General features: G+C 59.0%; 1 protein-coding gene across 1 annotated transcript; it reads right to left on the bottom strand.

The window, feature by feature from the left end:
* Positions 1 to 1816: 1816 nt before the first annotated feature.
* Positions 1817 to 20798, bottom strand: NCS1 (neuronal calcium sensor 1). Its single transcript, XM_050907958.1, has 8 exons — positions 20720 to 20798; positions 6394 to 6418; positions 4415 to 4553; positions 3852 to 3930; positions 3641 to 3729; positions 3221 to 3298; positions 2710 to 2826; positions 1817 to 1968 (listed from the first exon to the last, which is right to left on the bottom strand). Exons 1-7 carry the CDS (start codon positions 20781 to 20783, stop codon positions 2728 to 2730), a joined length of 573 nt encoding a protein of 190 aa, XP_050763915.1. The 5' UTR covers positions 20784 to 20798; the 3' UTR covers positions 1817 to 1968; positions 2710 to 2727.
* Positions 20799 to 27299: the final 6501 nt, after the last annotated feature.

Below are 27299 nucleotides of genomic sequence, written 5' to 3'. Positions count from 1 at the left end.
GCCATGGGGACGGTCCCCGTGGCCAAGGGCTGTGGGGACTGGCTGGGCTCGGCCGCGGGAGCTGCAGGCATCCCGGTGGAGAGCGGGGTGGAAAGGTGATGCCGCGTCAGCCGTACCGGGGATGGAGGGGTGAGCCCCCAGGGCGGTGGGAGAGCGGCACCAGTGTTACTGGGCCAGGAACAAACCACACCGGAGCAGGAGGGGTCTGCACCCCAGCTGGCATTAGGGGTCCCATGGGAATCTTGCACTTTGCTCCCGAGGAGGTGCAAATCTCTCCTTCTCCAGGGCAGGGGCCAAGGCAGATGGAAACGGAGCTGCGGCAGCATCCACCTAACGCTCGTCCTCCAGCAGAGATGCCAACTGTGTCCCACGGCGTGCGTCCCGGCGGGGCTGAGCCCTGCTTGGGCACATCCCGCAGCAGCGGTGGGTGATGGAGAGGCCGTGCGGGCACCACTCGTGGCCGGGGGGCCATTTCCAAACCCCACACTCAGGTGTCTCCAGGCGTGTTTCCCCAGCCCTCTCCCAAGGCAGGAGGAGCACTGTGGCGCGGGCGAAAGCGGCTCCGCTTTGGGGCCGTGCTCTCAGTTTACAGCAAAACCTCCCACGTCCTAAACGAGGAGCAAGGGAATAAGGAGACACACCGAGCTGCGCATCTCCCAGCCCGGCACCCCCGAGGCAGGAGCTACGGCATCGCCCCAGCCGGGATCGGGGGGACAGAGCGAGCCATCCCCACGGGCATCCCCTCCGCTCCCCCAGCCCCGCCGGCACACTGGCTAATTCCCAGCCACCTCCCTGGGGTGCAAACAGACCTTCCCACCGTTTGCAAAACAGAAAATATTAAAGGAATATTTGCTTGAAAGCAAAGTCCAACTCTCGGCTCCATTAACACTTCTTCATGCAGTGAGAAAATGAAAAAAAAAATGGAAATAAGGACGTTCTGGTGGCCAGCGGTTTCCTCGCCCTGCCCAACTGAGGGATGGAGTGGGCTCGGTCTGCTTGGAACCTGGGCTGAGTGAGCCTTGGCTGAATTCGCAAAGGGAAGGGTGAACAGAAAAATGCAGGAAACAGGGGAATGGGAAGAGGAAAAGAAGCTACAGCATCCCCTTAAAACAGCAGCCAGCCCACGGAGCTCGGGATACGGAGGGTGGGAGGGGAGGGGGGAAGGCAGATTTTTGGCTTCATCGTTATTGCAGGCTCCCGGTGCCCCGCAATAGTGTACGAGCATGTAAACCTTACATATCATCACCTAGGCGGTCGGACACACACACGAGAGACTAAACACGGCAGCAACATTTACAACAAATAAATAAGGATATCGATCGTCGAGATAGGCATATAAAAAAAAGCCTCACTTTTTTCCACCAAAGGAAAAAAAAAAAAAAAAGAAAAGCACAATACTGTCTCACCAAAAAAAATAAAATAATAATATAATAATATATATCCCTAGTGAGCCGGGCCGGGCTGCCAGCAGCATCGCAGGTGACGCCAGGACTGTGTTCCCAATCACCATCGGTGCCTCGGCTCCCCGGCCGCCCCGTGCAGGCAGCACCCTGGGGTGCACGGCCCCCCGGTACCTTTGGGCTCCATCTCCAGCCGGCCGGTTCCCGGGAGAGGACCACGCCGGTGCCAGCGCATCCGCAGTCCCATCCGAAAACATAGGAGAGGGGAGCAAAGAGGGCGAGGAGGCCAGGGCAGGGCTCTGCCTTCAGCGATGCTCAACCCGTTCCCCCGGCCCTGAAGTCTCGGGCGTTCGCTGCCGCTCAGACCGGGGTCTGTCGCGGGTTTTTTTTTTTTGGAAAAAGCAGAAGTTGGCAAATGGCAGCGGCTGGTTCAGAGTGCAGAGAGGGGGAGTGAGCTCGCGCTTCGAGGGCATCCTTTGCTCGCGGAACAGAAAGGAAGGCCGAGAGGGACAGGCAAGCTTCGCGCGGCGGTGGTCGGATGGCACGGAGAGCGTCTTCCCCCAGGCATCTGCAGGAGAGGGTGGGGTGGGGAGAAGGAAAACCGGGTGAGAAGGACGGGCAGAAAGCCCTGCGGCCATCTCGCACGACACCAGCGCAGCTGGAAGGGCAAAGCTGGAAACACAATAAAGATTTTGAAAAGCTCAAAACTCCATCAGGGTTAAAAAAAAAACAACCCACCACCCATGGTTGGACACTGCCTGGACTGCAATGACCAAAATCATCCCAAGAGACATCTCTGCATGGCCGCCCGGGGCATGGCGAGGACCACGGGGTGCTCAGCCCAGCACCCCTGGGACGCTGCAAACCACAGCGTCCCTGACACTACCATGCCAAACCCTGCCAGCTCCAGGGCATAATATAATAAGATATAATATAAATAAAACATTTAATATAATAACTCTCCAGAGCTTCCCCATGCCCCCAGCACGCCAGCTGCCTCCCTGCCTCCTCTGCAGCCGCATCTGCCGGTGAGAGCGTGAGCTGTGCCGCAGGCAAACGCCTGCCAGCTGGGCGGCTTGTGCTGCATCCTCGTGGGCTGCGGTCCTGGGGTGCTCTGTGGGACGGGGAGACTGGGAGAAACCCATCGGTATGGGGGCAACGTGCCCCCCCCCAGCTGGATTTGGGGAGGATGCCCATGCTTTGATGCTTCAGCAGAGGAGAACCAGCCACCCACCCCAGGGGAAGGTGGGAATGGCATCAGGTGGGTGGGAGATGGGGCACCCCCGGGTCCCCCCCGTGCTGCACTCACCGCCGCTCGGCCCCGGGACTATACGAGCCCGTCGTAGAGGGAGAGCGCCTGCACAATGGAGGGGTCGGCCTTGGAGCCCTCCTGAAACTCCTGCAGCGTCAGCTTCCCGTCCGCATTCTGCAAAACACTCCCGTTGCAGCTCCGCTTCACCCCGGCAAGGGAGATGCCGAGCACCCCGGGACCGAGCACCCCGGGGCCCTGGCAGCACCCATGCCATCCCGCACAGCCGCCCGAGTCCCCCCCGCTGCCACAGCCTTGGTTTCCCCATCAAACCACCCATGCCTGCAGCCGGGGAGGGGTGTCACAGAGGGTGCAATGACATCTCAGGGACCCTGAAATGGATACGGGGATCCCGGAGGGATGCGGGGGTCTGCAGCGAGCCCAGTGGCAGCTGAGACCTTGTATTGGCGGGGAAAGGAGGCACCTGCAAGAGCCGAGACGTGGCAAGGGGGCCCACAACTGCCTCCTAAATCTCTTGGCCCCAGGGAAAAAACCACTTGAGCATCCTCACCTTGTCCATCATGGCAAAAATCCGATCCACCCTCTTCTCCGGTGTGTTCTCCTCCTCAGGAAGCTCCACTGTGTTTCCCTGTGGCAGCAGGACGGAACCCAGTCACGCACCTGTCTGTGCCCTGCCTGGATGGTGTCCTCGAGCGAGGACACACATTTTGCCCCCCAAAACATCCCCCACATCAGGACAGGGCACAAAGGGCCAGCATTGCCACCAGAGCCATCCTCAGCAGCCAGATCCAGACCCTGCCCCAGCCACGATGGCCACAACCCCCTACCAAAAAAGCCCAGGGAGGGAATCGGGGGTGTTTCAGCATCCTCCCTGCAGCCCGCCTTGCCCACAGAGCCAGGCTCCAGCCCAGCGGGGACCCCCAAGGGCTGCTCGCCCCATGCCCCCCCCCCCCCCCCCCCCGCCGCTTACCACCATCTGATAAATCGCATCCACAATGTCCAGCATCTCATTCCTCGTGATGTACCCGTCGTTGTCCAAGTCGTACAGCTTAAACGCCCCTGCAAGCCAGAGCGACGCCGAGGTGCTTGGGACCACGACACGCACCCCATCGCCGCCCCCGTGCCACCCCCCGGCCCCCTCGCAGGGCCGAGCCCACCGGCGTCCCGCGGGGAGCACTTACACCTCAGCTTCTCGTCCAGCGTCCCCCGGGAGGTGACCGACAGCGCCTGGATGAACTCCGAAAACTCGATCCTCCCGTCCTGGGGGAGGGAAGGAGGGGGTGAGGGTGCCGCTGCCATCCTCGCCTTGCAAAGTCCCCCCTGCCCATGCGTGCCCTCTTAGGGGGCACATCCGAAAAGGCAATGGGGAGGGAGGAGTGATGCACATTTATCTCCAGCAGCGTGATCCGGCCGCTGGTGCCCAGCCCGACAGCGAGCATCCCGGCGGGAGCGACTCCGGAGCGCAGGGGACACAGCGCGGGTGGGCTTTTGTCAGCGGCACCGAAACATCACGTTTCTCCTCTCTCGCTTGCCACTTCATCGCCTTTTCCCACGTGACTCTCATCGACTAAAATAAGCGTGGGGGCTCGCTCGCTACAGCTGCGCCGCTTTAATTTCACGCCCCAGGAAGCGCTGGAATATTTTGCTCCTCTGGTGCCGTGCAGCTGCGTACTGAACCCGTCCCACCATCGCCACGGGCCCAGCCCTGACGCCCCCAGACCGTGCCCCCGGCTCGCAGACTTACTTTGTTCTCGTCGAAGACATTGAAAACAAAGGTGGCGAATTTGGTTGGGTCACCAAAGGGGAAGAACTGCTTATAGATCTTCTGAAAGCCGGCGGCATCGAGCTGCCCGCTGGGGCAGTCCTTGATAAAGCCCTTGTACCTGCGAAGGAAGAGGAGAGGATGGGCACCAGGCAGGTCTCCCTGCTGAACGCAGTCCCCAAGCCCTGGGGAGCCAGAATAGGGCTCTCCCCAGTGCTGCAGTGGGCTGGAGCTGGGAAGGTCCCTGGGTGCTCCCTGTGTTGCTCCCATCGCCCACCCGCAACCTCCCAGCCCCGTGGGATGAGGTCCCTGTAGGCACCGCGGCAAGGGTGGCAGCGGGGAGAGCCTGGAGAAACAGCGAGCAGCACCAGTGACACCGAGCAGTGCCCACCGCACTGCTCCAACCCTGCTGTCAGCTCAGAAGTGGCAACCGAGCCACAACCAGGCTCCTGTTGAATATTGTCCAGGACCCGGGAGGGGACAGGGACCCACTGCCTGGCCAGGAGCACCCGGGAGAGTCTTTTAAACCTCCTTTAAAATAAAAAGCCCTCTGCACAGAGTCACCTCCCACCAGCACAGCCACGCTGCAGGCAGAGGTGCCAGGGCAGGCGATGCCTGGCTCGGCCCTGAAGCCATCGTGGGGCGCGCAGGAGAGTGTTTATATCCCTTGCTCAGATCTTCAGATGCACGTGGTTCCTGAGCAAGAAGCTGCAAACAGAAAGCTTCACCCAAGGGCCAGAGCTCCGCTTCCCCTCCACCGCTCCGGCACGGCCCCCTTACATCAGGCACATCTGACCGGCTCTCCGGTACGGAGGCAGCCAGGAAAGCTCCCCCTGAGCCCCTGCACCACTACGGGGGAGGGACTCGCAATCGGCAGCAACCCCACAGGCAATCTGCAACCCACCGCTCGGCATGCACGTCCTGCAGCCATGCCCTGGTAAAAACCAACAGCACGGTGGCCCAAAGCACCCGGGGCAGCCGAGGCTCCATGACAGCATTTTTTGCATGACCCCAAGTGAAAGCTGCTCAGAGGAGCTGGGGGGCACAGCGGGGTTACTGCATCCTCGGGGTGGCACAGCCCAGGGCATCTCCCAAAACGCATCGGTGCTTAAACACCCCCAAAGCCCTCGGTCCCAGCTCCAGGCTGAACCTGGATGCTGCAAAGTGCCACCCCAGAGGGCGCAGGGGAAGGGGCTTGCCGGCTCCGTGGGTGCAGGGACGACGTGGGGACCAGGCAGGGACCACGCAGGGTGCGTGAGCATTATGCAACACGTCGCCCAGATCTGTCAGGCGCCCGCTGCAGCGGGCCGAGGGCTGGAGGAGGAGGGGAAGGGGGTGGCGAGGTGGGAAACCGAAGTGCCGGTGACATCGTTTTTCATCGCTGCTGCAGCTATGACTCATCGGGGGGGCAGGGAAGGATGAGAGAAAGAGATAAAGAAAGCAAACCTTGACTGGTGGGATAGGAAGATGAAAGGGAAGCGGTGGCTTTTCTAGGGCGTTGTGTTCGGTGGGGGAGAGGGGATGGGGAAAGAGCGTGCTGCCAGCAAGGCACCATGGCCTTGGCCCCTGCGGGCCCTGCTGCAAATGGGGACATACTGGGACAGCACCAGCCTACCGCAGCCAGGGCCACGGCCACCAGCTGGACAGTCCCCATGCCTCCGCTCCCCTCAGGTGCCCATATTGGGAGGGAAGAGGCAAGAGGGAGCGTGCACCGTCCCCCACGGGCGGCTGAGAGCAGACGGAGCCAAGCCCCACCGTGCACCGTGCACGAGGTGTGCAAGAAAAAAACCTCTGTTTTCTGGTCTCCCCTCTATGAGCTAACATCTGCACCCCAAACCAGGCACACCCTCCTGCAGCCCCTTGCTCTGCACGGCCGGTGGGGCTGCTGAGGGCCGCTGGCTCCCACCCCCTCGCCTGCCAGCCCCGCGCCCCGGCAGCTCACCCCCGCGCCAGACACTCACCACTGCTGCACCTCCTTCTCGGTAACTGCAAGAGAAAACAAGAGAAAAGAGAAAAAGAAAAGAAAAAGGAATTTAGCGCTTCCCCAGCAACGGCTGGTGTTTTGCACTTCACATAAGTGACTTCCCTGCGGGGGATGCCACAGGGCTCGCTCACTCGCTCCACACGCTGCCGTGTGTTACCCGCATGCAAGCGGCTGCCTTCGAGGCACAGCCCGGGGAGGTCGATGGCGCCGGGGCTGCAGGCACTGGAGTCCCTCCGGCTCCAAAACCAGGGAGCCCACCAAGACGTTTTGCCAGGGGAGTGCAGCACCATCGCTGCAAGATGCTACGGACCGTGCAGGGGCCAGGCAGGTTCACGCCTGGGGGGGATCTGGCCCTGCCCTCCCACCTCCCCAGAGCCAAAACATCCCTGGAAACATCTGCCAAAACATCTGCCTGGAGGCAGCTCAGGGAAGCACCTGCCTGGCCCCAACATTGACACACTGAACGTGGGCATGGGCACAGCCCCGGGGCCGGCATCCCCCCAGGTACCAGCTGCCTCTGAACCACACGGAGAGACATCGTCAAACCCATCCCAGGGCCCTGGGAAGCTTTAGCGAGCTCCAGAGAAACCCCAAAAATGTGACAAGCTAGAAAGCGGCGAGCGTTGGCAACCCTGAGTGTCCCCAGCCCGGGGACAGCTGCTGAGATCGCAAATGTCCCCAGCAGACGAAAGGCTCCGATGGGATGCGGGATGCCAGGGAGCCCGACGGGGGGGGGGCTGGCACCCATCCCCACACGTCCCACGGCAGGAGCGGTGCCTGGCCGGCACACCAGCGGGGAGCCCGGTGCCAGCAGGCGGGCGCGGGGGGGAATGGCCTCATTAGTCATTTCCTTTGCATCGTGCATCTAAATAATAATAAAAAAGCAATAGGTCTGAAACGTGCTGGGATAATGAGGCGGAGTGGAGATGTGTCAATGTGCAAACGGCTGATAAAAATAGAGACCCAAGACACATCAACAGATGCCAATTACCTTGGATGGCAAAAAAAAAGAAAGCAATTTTCCATCAGAAAGATTTATAACATGCCCGGCAGAAGGCGCAGACCGCAGAAGGCGAGGGCTGGCAGGCGGCAGCAGCGGGGCAGCCAGGAGGGCACACGCCGGCCCCCACCTCGCAGCCGGCCGGGTGCTGGCTCCCGCATCCCCGTGGGCAGGAATCGCTGCACCCGAGGCTGTCCCTGTGTGTACGGGGGGTCCCTCCATCCCAGCTCGGGGACTGCTGGAGGGACAGAGCCTGCAAACTCCCCAGGAAGGGCTCAGCACAGGGCAGCCTCTCCCGCTGCCTCCCCGGGGAGCCGGCAAAGGCTGCAGCGGCTGTGCCGGGAGTGCGGGGACCAGCCGTGCCAGGAGGGCAGCAGTACCTGCCGTACTGCCGTGGGGTGTCTGGACGGCAGCACCCCCGGAGAGGGGAGGCAGGCGTGGGGATGCTCGGCACTTGGGCTGAAGGACACCGAGGGCTTCCGCCGCGCCGCAGGAGGGATTTGGAGGGTTGTTTTGGCAGGGCTGTTTTGGCAAGGCTGTCTGGCAGGAGAAGAGCAGACAGGGGAAAGGAGAGAGGTCTCCTGGCAGGAGGGATCCGGGAAGGACATGCCGCATCCAGCGGCTGAGCTGGGGCGGGCAAAAACAACAGTCGTTCCGGTCCCAAAGGATTCCCCATCCCAGAAAAAACGGTTGCATGGAAGCATCTTTCCAAAAGAGAGATGCTGAGCAACGTCTCTAACAGAAACAGGCTTCCCTGCCCACGTTCCCCACAAGCATCGAGACACCAGCCACAACCCCCACCCCGAGGATGCCTGGGGGATGCCCCAGGCACCAGCTCTGCAGCCCCAATTGCCCGCAGGCGCTGATGAAGGCGGGTGGGAGGAGGAGGAGGAGGAGGGTGAGCAGCAGGACTTCGGGCAGCCCTCGGAGCAGGCGAAAGGGGCAACGGGAGCAGCCGGGGCTGTGGTCGGGGCTCAGCTCAGCCCGCTCTGGGCAAATCGCCTTCTGCTCTCTCTCGTTCGGCTGTGTTTCCCCCAACGTGCTATTTTGGGCCTGGGAGCTGCCTTTCAACTCCAGCAGGAAACAATTAAGACATTTGTGCTTTTTTTAGTACAGGAGAAACGCTGGTAATGACACGCTTGGGCTGGGGCGGGAGGGGAGGGACGGAGCCAGCTCCCCTCGTGCCCGCAGGAGCGACGCATGATGCTCCCGGGAGAGGCTTTTCCAACAGAGGGGACTGTTCAGGTGCCAGCCTGAAAACCAGCACGGGGCTCCCGAGGTGGAATTTGTTAATGTGCATCCCTGGAACGGGGCCACACAAAGCCCCATCCCTCCTCCAGCGTGCTGGCACTGGTGCCCTTCCTCCCGCCTCGGGTGCAAGGGGAAGCTGCGGGGTTTGCCCTGGGGTGGGAACGCGGTCCCATCTCCCAGCCCTTGGAAAACCACCCACCTCTGCGTGCATCCCTCTGCTGCCACCAAATCTTCTCTCTCCCCGGGGCAGAGTGTTCCCAGTGCAGGGAAACACCACGGCCCTGAGCCCAGCGTCGCTGCGGCCGGGCAAGCTGGGGCTGAGCAGGTACCTGCCTCCCTGTATCTGCAGTTCTGGATCCGAGACAGATGACGACTTCGCGGCTGCCACTTCCCAGCCACTCCAGCCTCGCTGGGTGTAGACACTCCGATTGGCACCGATTAAGGATGCTAATGCCTGTCCGCGCAGCAGGGAGGAGGCCTTGGGGACATGCCACTCTCCTGGCCCGGCTGAGCCACCCATCCTGGGGCTGGGGACAGGGGACACACGCAGAGGCAGGGCTGTCCCATCGCTCTCCCGGATCCATCCTCTGCAGCTCCCCAGCCTGCAGAGCCCAGCCGAGCTCACAGAAAGTACCTGTGCGCAGCGGCTGCTGCATTTCCCTCCCCCAGCATCGATTACGGCGCGATGCTGAGCCGATGCAGATCAATTTGCAGCGATATAAACCTCAGCCTGGTTTGACCCCGAGCACTCAAGGACAAGGGGACGACCCGCAGCAGCCCCATTGCAGCATCCCACCGGAGCAGGGCTGGCTCCCTCACCGTGCCCCTGCTGAGCCGGGGCTGCAGCTGGGCTGAGCTACCGTGCCGTGCTCCCCAGGGACCGCCGTTCCCGCAGCCGCTAAGGGGATGGCTATAAATAGCACACGTAGCAGCTTGTTAGCGGATGCAGCGTGCCCCGGGATCCTTGGGGATGAAAGGCGCTAAATAAAGGCAGGGTATTAGCATTCGTTATGAACCGCAACGCTGTAAGAGGCATCACCGAGCTGGGAGCCCCGGCTACGCGCCGCAGACGCCCTCCTGTATGTACAACGCCGCACGGCAGCTCGTGCCAGCAGCATCTTTGTTTCCACTGCTCTTAGCAAAGCGTGGGGAAACGCCGAGCGCAGGGCTCGCGCCGCAGGCAGGAGCAGGCAGCAGGTGCAGGCAGCAGGGGCAGTCACCCCAGAGCAGCACAGGAGCTGCCCCGCACGGCCAAGCCGCGACCATGGGCCCTCGCTGCCCCTTCGCAGCGCTGGTCGGTCCATCCCCACTCCCTTCTCAGCTGGGAGGAGGGTTTCAGCTATACATCTCATGTAGCACAGAGGGGAAGAGACTGCCCGATGGGGCTGCACTGCAACCAGCCCCCAGCCCCCTCCTCCCAGTTACTGGTACCCCCAAAAAACCCCAACCCTCTACCCCCACCTTTCCATCAATCCCCAACAGCACAGGCGAGGACTGACAGCTCCGTCACCACCCGCCCTTCGCGTGCCCCCTCTCTTCCCACCACCCAGCTGCCACTGCAGCAAGAAACAGCTCTGGTTAATCAGTGCTCAAGCCCGTTAATTTGTGTTTGCCAGGCAGCGAGGAGGGACCCGGGACTGCGAATCCCCATCCGTTGCCTTGCCCACGGGGACCTCGTTGCTCACTGAACCGCAGCGGGGACAGGGCGGCAGTAAGGAGTGCAGGAGAGGTGGCCGGATTCGGAGTGGTTTGGGGACCCCTGGCCACGGTGGGATGCAGGAGGTGACATGATGCTGCAGCCCCACAGGGCTTTTTTTGTGCTGCCGTCCCATCCCGCAGCCGTCCCCTCCCCTGTCTGCCCAAGGGCAGGGGTTTAGCCACAGCCACAGGGCCGGATCCTGAGCGGGAGCATGCACACTCAGCCTGGCCTCCGTGTGCCACGGCCATGGCACAGGTCTGTCCTCATGCGAGCTCTGGCTCCCAAAGGCCCAGCAAGCACCGTCCCCGCGCAGCAGCCAGCGGGGAGTCTCCACGGAGCCCCGGCGCGTCCCCCTTCGCTCCAGCTGCTACGACAGCACCTGGATCCCGTGGGGCCACGGGCACCACCGCCTTATCAGGGAAACCAGGGTTAATTATTTCCAGGCACAAAGCGGCTCCCCCCGTCACTGCACGGCACTCCAGCTCTGCCAGGTCCTTGGCTCCACCGCCAACCCACGGGTGACTGGTCTGGCATCACCCGCCGAGGCGTGGCAGTGCCGGTCCTGTGGCATTTCTTTCCCCCAGGGACCCGCTGTGGCTCCTTCCGGGGTCCCCACCGGTCCCCGCGCATGCTGGTCTGGGGGATCAGCACATCACCCCGCGCCGGGGCTCCCTGCGGGTTTGGGGCTGCCTAAACCTGCTGCGGATGCTCAGCACAGCGCCCAGACGAGGGCAAATTGGGCACCCATGCTGTGCAGAGTGGGTGCTCCTGCGTGAGCAAAGTGGGTGCTCAGGCGTGAATTAACGGGGCACTCATGCATGCACTAACTGGGCACCCATGCCTGAGCTAGATGGGCACTCATGCAAAAATAAATCGGGTGATCATGCGTGGACTAATTGGGCACTCGTGCATAAATCATTTGGGTGCTTCTAGGTGAACCAATTGGGTGCTCATGCATGATTTCATCGGGTGCTTATGCATGAACTACCCAGGTGCTCAGGCACGAATGAAAGGGGTGCTCATGCATGAACCAGCTGGGTGCTCATGCATAAATTTTTTGGGCACTCATGAATTTATGGGGCGCTCATGCATGGACTAATTGAGCACTCACGCATAAATTCACTGGGCACTCCTGCGTGAACTAATTGGGCACTCATGTGTAAATTAGTGTAATTAGTAGATAACACACTTGTGCATGTACTAATTGGGCACTCAGGTGTGAATAGATCAGGGGCTCATGCATAAATTAATTGGACACTCAGGCATGAACTGAGTGGAGGCACATGCACCAAGTAATTGGGCACCCATGCATCAACTAACAGAGTGCTCATGCGCAGACCAGTGTGCGATCCAGTGCAAATCAACTGGGCACCCATGCACAAATCAGCCGGGTGCTCAAATTAATTGTGCGCTCATGCGTGTATTAATTGGGTGCTCATGCGTGCACTTATCGGGTGCTGATGTGGAAATGACTGGGATGCTCATGCATGAGCTAATCAGCCCCTCATGCATAAAATACCACGGTGCTCCAGGGTGAACATCGCACGCTCTGCAACTTATGCCCAACACACTTTACCCCTCGCCTCTGCGAAACACGTATTTAAGAATTGCCTGAACACAAAATCTGTTACAAACTCTACTTTCAACATCATTTCCACGTTAATATTCACCAATTACGAGCTCCCCCCCCTTCCCCGCCGAGCGGGTGATGGGGCTCAGCAGCGCGTGCATGCGCTCGCTCGGATTTCACTCCTTGCCCCTGGGACCAATTTCAGGCCCCATCCCTACAAAACATGTAGCCAAGAGCACGGCAGCAGCTCAAGCTGCTGGAGGTACCGACGAGTGCAGTAGCTGTGGGGCTTCATCCAGACCCCAAACAGGCGCTGAGCAGCATCCGCTTGGTGCAGCACGGGCATCTCCCCACGGGGAGAGGAAGGGTGCCCTGCGGGCAGGACCCACTGCGTGCCAGGGCTGTCCAGGACGATCTCCGGCAGGCTGGGCTGTTGGGTGGCTTTGTGCAGGCTTGCGGGGGGGGAAGTGCCCGCTGGCCCCCGGGGACGGCTGGAGTGTGGGCATGAGAGTCCCCCAGCAATGCACTCCCCCGGCTCCGGCACCGAACCCCCGGCACGGAGCCCAGCGCCCATGGGAGCTGCACTGCGGGGGGAGGAAGGGGTGAAAACACTCCCCAGGCTGCTGCCGCGGGCTCAGTCCTCCCCCGGGACCGTCCATCACCCCGCCTTGGGGCACCTCAGAGCTCACCCGGGTCCCCATTCAATGACGGTAACTTTTAAGATACGCCGCACGTCAGCACTTTGGAAATTTGGTGGTTTGGCCCTGACGACTTGGTATCATTAAAATTCAGGTTTAACTACATAACCAATATCCTGGTTAAACATTACAGAGCGCACCGTCCCTCTGCCCACCGTCAGGGCTCAGCCCCAGCTCCGGGGCTACCAGACCGCCCCGGGGCTCGGCTTCGCTCCTGCTCCCGGGCTGGCGCAGGGCTAGCTTTGGGGAAGCAGCGGTAAAACACAACCCCAGCAAAACCCAGCTGCAGCACTGGGGTCACCCCCCATGGAAACAACCGCGGCAAGAGCCTGCCCAACGACATTTTCTTTTGCTCCCGGAGATGACCAGCAGCAGCTTGCCCAAACCACCGTGCCCCCATCTCAGCCCCGCGCACCCCGGCAGTGCCCAGTCCCTGCTCCCAGTTCCATCGCCCACGCACCCGGGGTGTCCCCATGCCGGGGTCGTCCCTGTGCGGGTACCCATCCCCGCAACATCCCATCACAAAGGGATGTCAGAGCAGCCTCACCGCACGGGCACCAACACAGCCGGAGCTGCCTACCTGTCGGAGCAGGACATCCCCATCCCAGCTTGCCCATCCCCCTGTGCACTTGCCCAATTTGGCTTCTCTCCCCATCAGACGCAGACATCGTCAGCATCACGGGGGTCCAGGAGCCTCCGAGACGTTCAGAACACAAGCCCAACAGTGTTATTGGTGTCATTTGTTACTGCTGAGATACAAAGCAATATGCGGAGAGAACTGCATGTGCGTTTGGCACTCTCCTCGCCGGCGGTTGCCATTAGTGGTCTGTCTTGCTCCCAGACTGGATAAACAGGTCCATGAACAGTTCTGTTCTCATCTCCCCCGGGGCTGGTACCAACAGGAAAGCCAATATGCAGTTAAAATCCTTTTTAGACTTTATTAAATATTTAAGGGCCCGACATTAGGCTTTGGAAACTGGGTTTGGGGAAAAAGCAGCAGTCGCTCTTTGCAGCGAAGGCAGCAGAAGAAGGGCAAAGGACAGTGCCTTCGTTTGGAAATTAATGAATCAGACTGAAACACACCCACAGCAGGAGCCGGTGACTGCGGCAGGTCTATCCCGGGCTGGATTTAATCCCGGCTTCCCCACGAGCCGACGCAGCGATGCCCCACGGCAGGGCAGAGTACCCCCAGCGTTGCCGGGAACAGGGATGGAGCAGCCCCCCTGCCCTGGCCGTGTGTCCTGCCCCCTGCTCAATCCTCCCCTTGGCTACGGGGATTTGGCATGGCCTGGCGCTCCAAGGTGCTGTCCCCTACCCACGGAGCGATTTCTGCCCCGGCGAGAGGAGAAAACTCCCCTCCGGACCCAGCGCGGGCAGGGGAAGGGAAGTCTCTCCAGCTCAGCCATCGGACCCTGGAGCCAAGGGAAGGTCAGGAGGACGCTGCAGGGCAAAGCCTCGCTGGCAGCAGGGTTGCCTCTGCCCCCTCCCCGTCTCGCCCACAGGGATGGGGCCACGCCAAGGGCTGCCAAAGCAGAGGGTGCTGGAGGCACTGAACACCCGCTCCTCCGCGGGTGGTAACACGGACACCCAGGGCATCTCCACGGGGTCCGGCCATCGATCAGGAGACGCTGGAGAAACACGGGTGGACGAAACACAGGCAGCCCTCCTTCCACGTAGAAACCAAAAACGTGCCTTGAAGGGAGAACAACGTGCAGGAAGTGTGGGGAGTGAGCTCTGTGCCGGCACCGCTGGGCTTGGGAACCCACAGCAGCAGTGGTGATGCCCTGGGGCTGAGCACAGAGGTGCAGGGCAGAGACCCTGGCTCCCTTGCCCATCCAGCTCCCTAGAAGACCCGGGAGGACAAGGAGGGGAGGGAGGAACAAAGCGACCCCACAAATGTCACCCCGATAACGGAGCGAGCACGTCTGTGGGCTCCTCCCTGAAGCAGCCGCTTCCTTTGATGCCTTCAGAGCTTCTTGTTTCACAACCTTAATTATAGCGGCAGCAGAAAAGGTCAGGAGAGTGGTTAAGCAGATCCATTAACATGTCAGGGGATAAATGAAATGTGATTCCTCTGATGCCTGAGCAGCAGCAGGCAGCGGTGCGAGCGCAGCCGGCAGGGACGGCTGCTCCGCTCTGCCGCAGAGGGAGCCCGAGGGCCCTCGGTCACGTCTTCTCCTTCCCACCCTGGCACTGCAAGCACTTCCCAGGGACCACAGGGACACCTCAAAAACTTGATTACGACACCCTTACGCTTCGCTTGCGTCTGCCTGCGGAGCCCCAGGTCCACGCGCACATGGGATGCCCAGTCATGAGATTCACTGGGAGCAGGTTGGGGTCTCCTTGGGGAAGGGGCTGGCGATGCCTCCAGACCGCCACAGCCCTCCAGAGGCAGCACACCAGGTCCCCATCGAGCTCGCAGTGAACCTGCACCACAGCAGCTCTGGGTTACGCATGGCTGTAGTAAAAACAGGCCCGGAAACAAAAGCCAGCCCCTGGGCATCCCTCCAGCACGTCCTGCCCATTGCCCTCCCTCAGGGCTCCCTGGCTGGCATGGGACAGCAGACCCACTCTGCTCCCCTCTCCCCAGCGCATCTCCAGGGTGCTTGGGCAGGTGCTCTCCTCCTCCCTCCAAAAATTCCCTTTTGGGCTCCTGCAAACCCTCTCACACGCTGAGAGCGCTCGGAGCAGGCAGGCACGCTCGCCGGGTCAACCAGCCAGCAGCAGCCCAGCCTCAGCTTTACACACTGGGTGGGCGCCCGCCCCGGCATCCCCGTGCCCCTCTCCCAGCAGCAGGTCCCACGGCAGCTCCCACCCCGGAGTGGGATCCTGCCCACGGCTGTGCAGACAGCCCCGAAACAGGTGCTGGTAGGGCCGAGCGGAGCCAAGGGGTATGGGGCTGGTGCTGCTGAGGTGAGCGCAGGCAGCTGCCAGACACAGGCAGGGAGCTGAGTTTCAGCCTGGCTTCAGGGCTCCATGCTTTAGGTATTTCACCCAGCATTTGCTGCCGAGGGATACTGGGTGTGTAACCACCCAGCCAGCTTGCCCCGCTTTCTGCCCGATGAGCCACAGGAGGGATTTCAACACGAACCAACCTGGCAGAGAAACCCAGCGCCCGGGACCAAACACTTTGGAGGCTAAAAAGAAACCGGCAGCGGAGAGCCACCGAGGTCCCTCCTCTGCTCCGCCTGCCCCTCTGCTCCTGCCCACCGCCCCGGCCGGCACATTTCCCCGGCACCAGGGTGGCACGACGGAGCAAAGCCCCAACCCAGTGCCCCCAGCAAGGAACCGACCCATTTTCCTGGCTGAAAACTGCTGCAACTGCAGAATTTTCTTTCCTTTCCCGCAGAATTCAACCCGCACTACGCACCCCTGTAACTACAAATCAATATGTTTGTAGTTTGCTCTTAAACTAATGCCCATTAATTCAATGCATTACTGTCGAGCAACAGAGCCAATTTTGCGGCTTATTGTAAAAGAGCAGAAAACGATGATGCCAGAGTGAGTTTAAAATCCACAAAATAGATCACAGTGGGTGGGACGCGGTTCTTGGGAAAAGAGAATCTTCCTCTCCCCGCGCCCACTCTGCAGCCCAGGCCTCCCAGCGCTGCGGGCGTCGTTTTGGCACCCTCGCCGCGGCTCCCACGCCTTCACCGGAGCCTCGCTGCGGCCTCTGGAGCACCGGGACCATCGTCCTGATCCTGCGCCCGGTCCCAGCAGCGATGCCGCTGCACCTACATGGCTCCGAGCGCGCCGGATTGCACGGCTATTGCAGCTGGCGTTAAAAAAAATACAGTGTTAGTAGTTCTGGACATGGGCAATAGCTGTGGAAAGTGAACCCTGAAATCCAATCCCCCCCAAAATGACTAAAAAAAAAAAGAGCTCAAATGTGCTCTTCTGAAACAACCTCATATTTTTAAGCCTGTTTCATGATTTTAAGGGTTGCCAATGCTGTGGCTGGGTTGGCCTGGGAGCGCTGCTGGAAGTAGGGATACTCAGCACTGCATTTCTCTCCCTATTTCTCTACCAGGAGTCCACGTCAAGCCATTTCCACCCCCGACACATATTCTGCACCCACAACTGCGCATGTGCACTTCACACAACTTTATGCAGGCTGCAGGGAGCAGCGATACCCCAGGACCTTCATAAATCTCCAGCTTAGCAGAACTCTTTGCCCGCGGCCTCGCAAGGCTCTTAAGCACAATCCCAAATCCCACCACGGCCCTGAGCCGCAACCGCCTGGCCCAAGTTAAGCCAGGCTTAAGTCCCCACTGAACAGGGGCCAGCAGACACGACCCGGGGAGGACGGTGGTTCCTTCAAGTCTTGGGTGTTATCACCTCCTGGGACAAAACACACAGCGGCCAAAACTGCGTCTCTGAGCTACCTCAACGAGGCATCAGGAAGATTAATAAATTAATGATTATAAAGCACTTTAAGAGCTTTTGGATGAAAGGCTCTATCAAAGTACAAAGAATTACATAATTTATTATTCATTATTATTATCACTCAGCGTTGGCTTCTCCCGCACGCTCCTATATGGCACCAGCCTGGCCTCTGAGGAAGGTTAAACTCTTGCCCCGCAGCCGGGCTCTCCCCACCAGCGCCGCTCCAGCGCCTGGCAGACGGGTGAGCTTGGCACTGCCAGATATTCCTGGGCGCTCAGGTGCCCGGAGATGCTGAAAGGCACAGGGTGATGGGTCCAAATCAAGAGGACTTGGGCAGCCAGCACTTCGAAGAAGCCCTCGGATGTCCTTCTGCGCCTTTAGGTGTCCAAGTGCCATTAAAATCTGGCCGCCAGCACCGTTAAGTCAGGAGCGGAGTGGGGAGGGGAGCCAAGAGACGAGGTTTCCAGGCTCCTGCCCTTCCGTGTCCGTTTCCCAGCAGGGCCCAGGACAACCTGCTCTGAATACCCGCAGTAAAATAATTCTCGTGTCTCATCGAGGCCGCTGACGGCAACCCTGCAGCATCCTCGGCGCGACCACTGTGCTCGCGGCTGCCCTGGCACGTGAGCAGTCCCACGCTCCTCTCCCAGCTGCTCCCACCGCCTGCTGGCCCCAAGATTGCTGCGACCGAGGCACGGCCAGAGAAATGCCACAAATAGGAGATGGAGAGACCAGAGGGGACAGGGGACAGTGGCCGGGGGACGCAAGAAGCCACCAGGCATTGGAAGAGCACCGAGGGGACACGGCACGGGCTGCGTGTCCTCTGTGTCCCACAGATGAGATAGATCTGCAGAAAAGCTGCGTGGGGAGAAGAGAGGGGGTGACGTCTCCCCGTCCTTCTGATCCTGCAGTAACCGAGAAGGGGCTTTTTGTTATTTGCTTCGTTTTGTTTGGAGATCGCACAAACAGAAAATGATGCAATGGAAGGCAATCTCATCTTGGGAGAAACTCTTCACGTGCCGCAGCCACGGCTTACGCTGCCACGGGAACCTCCCCGGGACAAAAGTGGATCCCTGTCGTTAGCTGCCAATTACGGGCTCCCGGAGACATCTGTCCAGATGTGCTGTAACAGCAGCAGAAACAGCACCACGCACGAGACAGGGCCAGCACCCACTGTAACGTGGCAGCCAGCACGCGGGATGGGCACCACGTGCCAGGGATGCTCTTAGAAGGATGGTCATCGCCGGTCTGCCAGAAAGGTGCCAGAATACCACAGTGCTGTGGAGTAAAACCTTTCCAAGCAGACCCCCAGAAATTCTTGAGTATGCCATGGATTTGTGGGTACGACTATCCCCTGCTCGAGCTGGTCCACTAGCCATGGCACAGGGGTCTGGTTCAGTCCCTCCCACTGTACTCTGTGCAGCCCTGCACTCCTACCTGCATCTCCTCTGCCTGGATTCCCCAAAATGCAGAAGGAAATTAATATCTTTCCAATCTCCCAGGGTCTGAAGGTAAACCAGAGGCTCTCAGAGGTGCCTGGGAGGGCCCTGTGAAGTGCTTCGCCAGACAAGAGGATGCACGCTCGCCTTGACAGCTGCAGAAAAGGGGCAGAAACACTCAGCAAAAGTAATTAATCCCAGAGATGAAAGGGGGAACGAACAGAGCTCAACAAACAGAGCCTGGTATTAGCGACGGCTATCCCTGACAGGCATGGCACCGCTGGCCGCACGCTGCTGGGGCATGTTGGGATGCTGCACCAGGCTCCGGCCACACGCTGCCTCGTGGCACGGCTGCCCGGGTGCTGCTGCCTCACCTGCACAGGTACATGAGTCTGGTGCACCTCGAAAAAGAGGCAGCAAGAGGCCCGGAGCGGGCAGGCAAAACCCCAGGCAGGCCGGGAACCCATCGAGGGAGCAATCAGAGGACCGGAGTCTTTTTTGGAAGGGGTGCAGTGGAAAGGGGAGGGCACCCAAGAGAGAGGAGCAGAAAGTTGGGAATAAAGTGATTTAAAAGGCAATGACCCTCTGCTGGCCTCATCCAGCAAAAGACACATCCCCGTGCCCGCAGACGACGGTTTCACCAGCGCGGCGTTTGGCATTGCTGCCCGTGTGCCCCGCTGTCGGCCCCGCTGCAGTCGGCACCTTCCCCGCGCAGAGAGGAGCCACCCCAGGGGTGCAGAAAGCCCAGCACGCAGGAGATCACCAGCAGACGAGGCTGCGCGGGGGCCGGCTCTTCCCAGATCCCTCTCCGTTGCAGATCGGATCGTCACGGCGGCTACAAACCGAGCGGCGATTGCAGCACGGCAAGAACTGTACCTGGCCCAGTGCGGCTGCACCCGCCGTGGGTCACAGCTGCAGCGAGGACGCCAAAACCCAGGGCTCAGCTCCAGCTCCAGCCGGGGTCTGTGCCCAGCCGGCACTGCCACGTTCTCACTATTTCTTCTCCCTAAGCACTTCAAGGAAGCCCAGTCGGGGTACCCCAACCTCTCCTGCCATCACTCACGGTTTGGCTATGCGGACATGCCCCCCATAACCTGCCCTCCTCCTGGCTGTGCCACGACGAGAGAGCAACCCCGCGTGTAGGGTTGTGCAATGCACCAGTATTGCCTCTTCTCCATATGGGAGAACTTGCTGCATCCTAATCTATTGCCTTTTTGGGTAAGCGCTGCCGTGGGACTGCAGCAATGACAGCGGGGAGAGCTCGCAGGTCTGCTACACGTTAGGGGAATATCTCGGATCTGCAAGCGGAGACGCAAACTTGAACCACCAAAGCCTTTGTTTCCTTTGTGCATCCTTCAGAAAAAAAAACAACCTGATTTTGCTAAAACTGGATGGCTCAGGCGCTAGCCACGTTAATAAGATTACAGCGGAGGTTCAGACGGGAAAGCCACTCACTTAGAAAATCAGGTTATTAAACTGATACTGAGATACTCATAGAAAAATACCGAACTCTCTGGTGTCAGGCTCTTCTCTCCGCTTCAGAACATAATAACAAAGGAAACCCCTCCAACTAACACACCCAAACTTTGAAAGCCACCCAGACGGTTTGGCTCCCCATTTAGGAAGAAGCTGCCTGGCTCCAGGGAGGCAGCGAGGGGAGGACAACCACCGCGGCCAGTCCCTGGGTACCCGCCTGGCAGCAAAGCCCCAGGGCCAGGCAGCCCCGGGAGAAAGGATGCTCCGAGCAGGGGCGGGGGGGGGTCAGTAAAGGAAGGCGCATCGCTCCGGGTGGGCACAGCCGGCGGGCAGGATGCGGCCCTTGTCCCACAGTTACTGGAGGCTTAGAAATAGGCCACGGAGAATCGTTTTTATAAGAAAACAGAGTGTTTCTCTGGCTCCCTACGCCTCTCCTTGTCTCTGCTGCCTTGTCGGGTTTTTTTATCCTCCCAGGCTAATCTCTGAATTCTTGCAACAAAGCCCGGCGGAGCCTGCGCCCTCCCCTGGGGAACGGCCCCGGCAGCGCCGGTGCCCGGAGAAATCACAGCTCCCCGCCGCAAACGCAGGGACGAACCGGGGGAGGAGGCCGAGGCCGGCACCGCGCCTCAGGGATGGCCGCGGACCCCAGCGACCCCCCCCCCCCCCCCCAACGGCCCCATCGCCTTCCCCGGCACCCGGGGCCGCCCCAGCAGCATCCTCGCCGCGCAGCCCCCCGGCCCCCAGCCCTGCCGGCCCCCCCGCCCCGGCGGCAGGCCCGCTTACTCACAGTACGTTTTCCTGGTCAGCTCCTCCACAACTTCAGGCTTCAACTTGCTGTTGGATTTCCCCATGGTGGCCGGCAGCGCCGTCAGCCCCGGCAGAGAGCGCAGCGCCGGCTCGCCCGCCGCCTCCCGGCCTCACTGCGGGGGCATGGAGGGACGGGGACGGGGCGGGGGGGGGGGGCCACGGTGCCTCGGTGGCAGCTCCCGGCCGGGCTACATCCCGCGGAGGGGACGGGCAGCGCCGAGCAGCAAAGCCGGGGGGGTGGGGGAGGTTTGGGGGGGGGGGGGGGGGATGTCTTTGTTGCCGGGGCTTGGCCGCAAAGGCGAGCGGCGCGGCGCTGCAGGGCCGCCCTGCGTGTGCGTGTGTGTGTGTGCGTGTCCCTGGTTACACGCACCCTCCCCGCCCTCCGCCGCCAGGCGCGGAGCGGCCGCGGCCGCGCTGCTGGGGCGCGGGGCGCTGCGGAGGCGCGGACGGGCGGCGCGCCCCGCCCCGCGCTGCGGGATGGAGGCGGGGGGGGGGATGATGAGGGTGGGAGGGCTCCAGCACGGCCCCACCGCCCCAAATGGCGGGGGCCCCCGGCGGGAGGGGGATCCCAGAGCGGTCTCCGCCACGGGGATGCTCTCCTCCCCCCCCCCCCCCCCCCCCGAGCAGCTCCGCAGGGATCAGCGGGGAAAAGCCGGAGCAAAATGTCGGGAGGCGGAAAGGGGGAGATGCTCAGCGGGGGTCCTGCCAAGCCCCTCCGGTCGCTGGAGGTGGTGGTCCTGCCTGGAGGGCCGATGGGCAGCAGGAGGATGGGGAGAGAGGGGAGCTCGCGGTGGGAACACGCAGCATGGAGCAAGGCTGAGCTCAGGGCCTGGGGGATGGGGGTGACCTTGGTGGGACACCAACACCTTCAGTTGTAGGAGCATCTTCCAACTCCTGGCTGCCCCCAGCTGAAGGCAGGTCTGGGCCTCTCACCCCAGGATCCTCAGAGCTCTTGTGAGCCTTCACTCTCTGCAATGTGCATGCAGAGACCAAGTTCAATCCCTTCAAAAACCCCACGGATTCAACCTACGGCGGGTTTGCGGCACAGCCAGGAAACCGTACAAGTGCTAAAAGCAGTGGCACTCAGCTCTTTTCCACCTCAAAACCATGCAGGGCTTTATGCCTCTACAAAAGCTCTCTGTGTATGTGTGCACACATTCATTAGCTGTACCGATGCACACGATAAATAGTTTTCTTCCCGCCTATGTTGCAATGAAGGCCCCGCTGGAGCTGCCCAGGCATGCCTGGACTTCTGTGGTAGCAGCCAAGGAGGGAAAAAAACTGCTTGGGTACAGCAAAACCTGTCTGCGAGGCTGCGGAGAGCCCAACACAAAACACATGGGGTATCTGCAAAGGGGACAAAGGAGCACAGCTGATACACCCTGGGCTCTGCACCTTTCTTTTTTTTTTTTTTTACCAGTGAAGGGTTGCCTGACACTCACTTCTCGGGGATACGTTCCCCAGGTAGACACTTCTAAAATGCATAGTCCTCTATTACCCAGCTTTCCACAAACGAGCTCATTAAGGCAGAAGAGTATAAAAACACCATCACCAGGTCCCAGCTCGGGCACCCAGCAGCGGCACACCCAGGGGACGAACAGGAGGAATGGCACTGAGCGACGGGGGATTTGCAGTGCACGGCTGCGAGAACTCAGCAAGGCTCGTGTCTTCCCTCCAGCATCCCTCGCAGCCGCTACCAATATTTGCACGGCTTTTAGGGACAAAGGCCCACCCAAGACTCAGGCACAGGCCCCACTGGATTTCGGTTTGGTCCCCAAATCTGTTGCAAAATACCCTGTGCAGCCCCTTCCTTTGCTGCCCATCAGCAAAATACCAATTTTGGCAGTATTTCCCTTCATGTGTGGTCACCGGGCTGTAACCGCGTTGCAGCAGGGGTGTCCTGCTGCGTGCAGAACACGACCTGTCCCATGCCCGGCTGGGGTGATAAGCAAGGCTAACATCCCAAACCTTCCCTGTGCAGCACAGGCATTTTAGCACAAGCTCTGCTGATGCAAAACTGATGTTAAAGGGATTTAATTCTATTTAAAACTTTACCCTGCCTCCACCCTGCCCGTTCCTCCACAGGGAACACTGAAGAGAGAGCTCAGATCACACAGACGAGAGGAGAAAAGTAATCGGAAACTGTGCAAGCCAGTCACTTTCTCTTCCTAATTATTAGCTTTAACCCTATTATTGCTTAAATAACAACACTAGTGGCATTTTCTGGGATGCAGTGACATTTCTATAGCCAGAAAAACATAGCCCCAGCCCGGAAAGACTCCTGGGGCTGGCGGGATTGAAATCCAAACAGCAACTATGGCACAAAACAATCCTGTCCAGCTGAATGTGGTCAGTGCGCCAGGGAAGGAGCCGGGTTGTTTGCTCAGAGAGGAAAATCCAATGCAGGGCCAGCCCTTGAGAGCAGTTTTGCTTTGCAAATCCCCCTGCATCTCTCTTCCAAGGCAGACCTCGGCAGCGTTCACATCTCCCCACCGCCAGCGACTGCAGCACGAGCTTGCAGCCTGCCCAGCCCCGGCCCGGGCTGGCTTTTTTTATTAAGCGACTGCGTGTGCTGCTCGCGGTGCATCTGCCGTCTGTTCACCATATTGCAACGCGCTGCCATGGAAATGATCATTCCCTGGGTGATATTTGCTGTCTCCGCCGCGGTCAGAGCGAGGTTTTGCTTATAGGGAAGCCGCTACCTCTCCTGCCACGCCAGCACCGGAGGTCGGGATGGGATCCGAGGGTGCTCCACGCTCTGACTGCAAAAGCTGGGAGCTGTGTGGGCTGCGCAGCCGAGTCTATGCCTGCAGAAAGCTTTCCCTTCCTCGGGTATTTACTGAAAAGTACTTAATAAAACCACTGAGCTCTTTTTCCCCAGGACACAGCAAGTCTGTCAGGCTCAGCCACGCAGTCTTTTGTTCCACGTGGGCTCGCCACGCTGCGTGCATTTAATAAAGCATCCTCAGACGCCATCACGGGGGTTTTCCCCACTGCGTCCTTGTTGATTTAATTGTCAGGATTACAGTCACCTCATGGGAATAGAGCTGCACGCAAGCAGCGAGGTTCGGTGTCCCCCCCCGCCCAGCTCTAGAGCAGTCGTTCGCTTTGCTTCATCGCAAAAGGTCTTTTCTTTCCGCCCTTCCTCCCCGCTGCCGATGTGCTCAGACCTGAAAAATCAGTGGTATAACACAGCCCAAGCACAGCACCCTCTGGACCCCTCAACCTCAGGCATAGCTGGAGCCATGAGTAGGGCTGGAAATTGGGGCTGGGGTAGTATCCAGTATCCCACACTTGCACTCTTGGATGTGCCTTGATGCAAGAGCTGCCTTGGGAAGGGGAGGAGAGAGGCAGGGGATGGGCTGAGCTGAGCCGGGCGGCGGATCCGCCGCCCGGCTCAGCTCAGCCCATCCCCTGCCTCTCTCCTCCCCTTCCCGGGGCTGGATGAGGCCCTACACAGGGTCCAGTCATGCTTCAGGCTTCACCAACTCCTTTCTTCCTAGCGCATCGCTAAACCCACCCATCCATCCGTCTGTTACTGCCGTCTTTGTGGCCAGCGTTACCCCCAGACCCGTCGGCTTGTGAACATCCCCCTTCCCCATCCACCCATGCAAAAGCAGATCGAGAAGGCGCTCCAAAAGCAACCGACCACGCGAGCAAGGAATCTGGTACTGGAAACAGCAGTGGCAAAGGCAAACAGCCTTCTTGCCCGGCAGTGAACTCGCCGAGCAGAGCGCACACAGGCCGTACTTCGTGCTTTTTTGTGAAAAAGCCAAGTTTTGCTAAGAGCTTTCTTGTGCCAAAGCAGGGAGTCGGTCAGCAGGGGAGTGGTGAAGCCTCAAAGCCTAGGATGGGGAAGGAACATACACGCACACGAGATTAATTATATCAACTACAAAAATAGTGACTATTTTAAGGTTAATGCTTAAGTGATCTGACTCAGTCAGAAAAAGAGCCAAAGAAATTATTGGCATCAGCGCTGACTGCTCCACCAGACAAGCTGTGGTCACCGCTGGCATGGAGAGCCACCAAAATAGTTGCTTTTCATGGGGTTTTGGGAAAAAAAAAAAAATGCCAGTAGAGAGAGTTCAACATCCTGGTGCAGCAGCCACAAACGGGGAACACGCAGGAATGCACCAGCTAGTCCTGGGGACATCCTCGCCTGTGCCTCAGCTTCCCAGGCATCACCCTAATCTCAGATCACAACAATTTTACATACGTGTATGATTTCAAGACCGTGGGCAGCTTTAAATGGGACTCCACAGCTTCGAGCTCATCAGCCAGGGCGTTCCTGAAGCTCTTTTAAGCTTGACAAGATGCGAGGGGTGCTGCTCTTGCTTCGCCCCTGGTTTCACTGCGGGCCACAGCAAGCACCAAGCGCTGGCAGTTACTGTTGTCACTGTTTTGATAGCTGAGCTACATACAACTCAATAAGGAAGCCCTCAGAAATCAAGATTTATGACCCAAAACACTGAGACTCAAACTCTAGCAGCCCTACTGGCTATCACCATTATAAATTGATTTCAAATAGCACGGCATTTTAGTGCCAATACATAGCATGGCTTTAGAGAAAACACAATGGAAACAAAACGTACCAGGTTTTTGGGTAAACGGCAGCGGGAATGGTGCCCTGCAGGCTCTTTCCCCAGGGAACAGAATTGCAGATGTTAAAATGATGGCCAAATGCAGGGGAAGGTCTGGAAATCAGCACAACTGTGCCAAGGCCGCACGTACAGCTGTCTTTCAAGACTGACATGCATCCGACGCGCTGAGCGTTGCAATTTGCTACGCTATTAATTTCTCTGTTAAATTCTAGTATATTTTTTTTAAAGACTGTATTCTCTTTACAGCCTCTGGGGCTGTAATTGTTATGCTAATGTGGGAACCTGGAAAGGGTGGCTGTGGTGAAATCAGCTGTTCTCCCGGTTGCCTGCTGCGTGCAGCCAGCAGTTGGCTGAGACAAAGCCAAGCAGGAGGAGGTGTTGCGATCTATCCTTTGTGGCACATCACAAATCACAGCTGGCAACTGGGAAACCACCTTCTTTTTCTGCTCCTGCCACACTCATCCTGCAGTACAGGAACCGCAGAGCTCAGCCCAGCCGCCCTGAGCCTTCAAACAAGGCTCGATACTAGAAGCAGGCAGCGCCTTTGTTTAGGGGCAGAAAATAAAAAGGCTCCTCGTAACGACAACCAAGCAAGGGCTGCACAGTTGCGTGAGGCAAGATCACAGTCACAGAGGTAGCAGCGGCTTTTCGCAGCAAAGACGCCTCGCAGCATCCACCAGCGCAGTCAGGGCTGAAAGAGGGGTTGGAGAGGTGGTTCTCCACGCTGTGAGAAATGCACTGTACAAGGTTACTTGAGCACCGTTCACCAATTCTGCTGCCCAGCTTCAGCAGATGTTTTTACTCAAAAAAAAAAAAAACCCTCTTTGAGAGAAGTGTCCCTAAAACTGCAAGACCGGGGTTTGGAGCAGAACAAAGCTTTTTTAAAAAAAAATATATGTAAGAACCTTCAAAATAAAGGGCAGGTATGCCAGCTGCCAGCTTTCCGGCCCAAATCTTCGCTCTGAAGGTAGCTCGGTGTCTTTGTCCATTCAATGCTGAGCTGCGAGCACTCAGAGTGGCACAGGGGAACAGTTGCAGTGGTGGTTTTCATGCTACGAGCCAGACAGAATTCAGGCTCTTTCAAAGATTACTCATGAGTCATATTAGATCGTCAGCCTCTCGGTGCGTGGAGCCTGGCTGCTGCACACACCACCCCGCCACAGACGCTGCCGGGGAGCAGCCTGAGGAGCAGCGGCCGGGGCTGGTCACTGCTGCCCTGCTCTGGTTTTAAGACGAGACACGAGCCTCTTGAGCAAGCTTCGTAAGCAAACTGCGCCGTCAGCACTGATGTCTGTCCACCCAAACCCCACCCTGCAATCGTTAAATTAAAAAACCACAAAACCCAAAAAACATTCAAACGTACAAAATTGTCCTGTACCTAGTTTTCAACTTCCGTTGCCATACGAGGTTGAACCGTTGCCTCCCACAAGGCTGCTCTGATTCATGGCAATACACAGGCATTGTGTGCTTGGTAAATCCCAGCAGATATTTCTGCTCAGTTTTTGCAGCAACAGTTAAAACCCTGACTTACCATGAATACAGATTAGGGCGCACATGTACCAGCTTCATTGTAATGTAGTACTTCTATGTTCCTCTTATGGAGCAGCCAAGCTCACTCAAGGCATCTACAAGGTTTAACAGTAAAACAAAAAGTGAACCCCAAACCAGAAATTATGCACGCAATATACTTCACGCAGAGACAAGCAAATAGAAAAAGACTGAGTCAGGCATTTAGTCCAGCTCACAGCCAACAAGGGGTCGTTCCCTACAGTGTATTTAGCAGTGATTTGTCCAGTCTAGTGTTGATTATCTAAAACAACACAGAACTGCCTCCATTTCTCCAGGGAGATGGTTTGCAGCCAAACCCATCTCATTGGCAAAAGGTTTCTCCTAACATCTTGTTTTCCTCCGCTTTCATTTCATCTCACCTCTCCACAGCTCAGGCCTTGAGCCACA

The sequence above is a fragment of the Gymnogyps californianus genome, chromosome 18 (assembly GCF_018139145.2).
Source record: "Gymnogyps californianus isolate 813 chromosome 18, ASM1813914v2, whole genome shotgun sequence".
Classification (NCBI taxonomy): Eukaryota; Metazoa; Chordata; class Aves; order Accipitriformes; family Cathartidae; genus Gymnogyps; species Gymnogyps californianus.
The sequence above is the reverse complement of the archived record's forward strand: the minus strand, read 5'-3'. Positions and strand labels throughout refer to the sequence as shown.

Bases quoted from the DNA above. Each gene is read 5' to 3' on its own strand.
- NCS1 (XM_050907958.1), bottom strand. From the start codon at position 20,783: ATGGGGAAATCCAACAGCAAGTTGAAGCCTGAAGTTGTGGAGGAGCTG. The intron at 3,931-4,414 runs GTAAGTCTGCGA...TCCCTCCCCCAG, and splicing joins ATGTCTTCGACGAGAACAAA to GACGGGAGGATCGAGTTTTC. The intron at 3,299-3,640 runs GTAAGCGGCGGG...CTGCTGCCACAG, and splicing joins ATGCGATTTATCAGATGGTG to GGAAACACAGTGGAGCTTCC.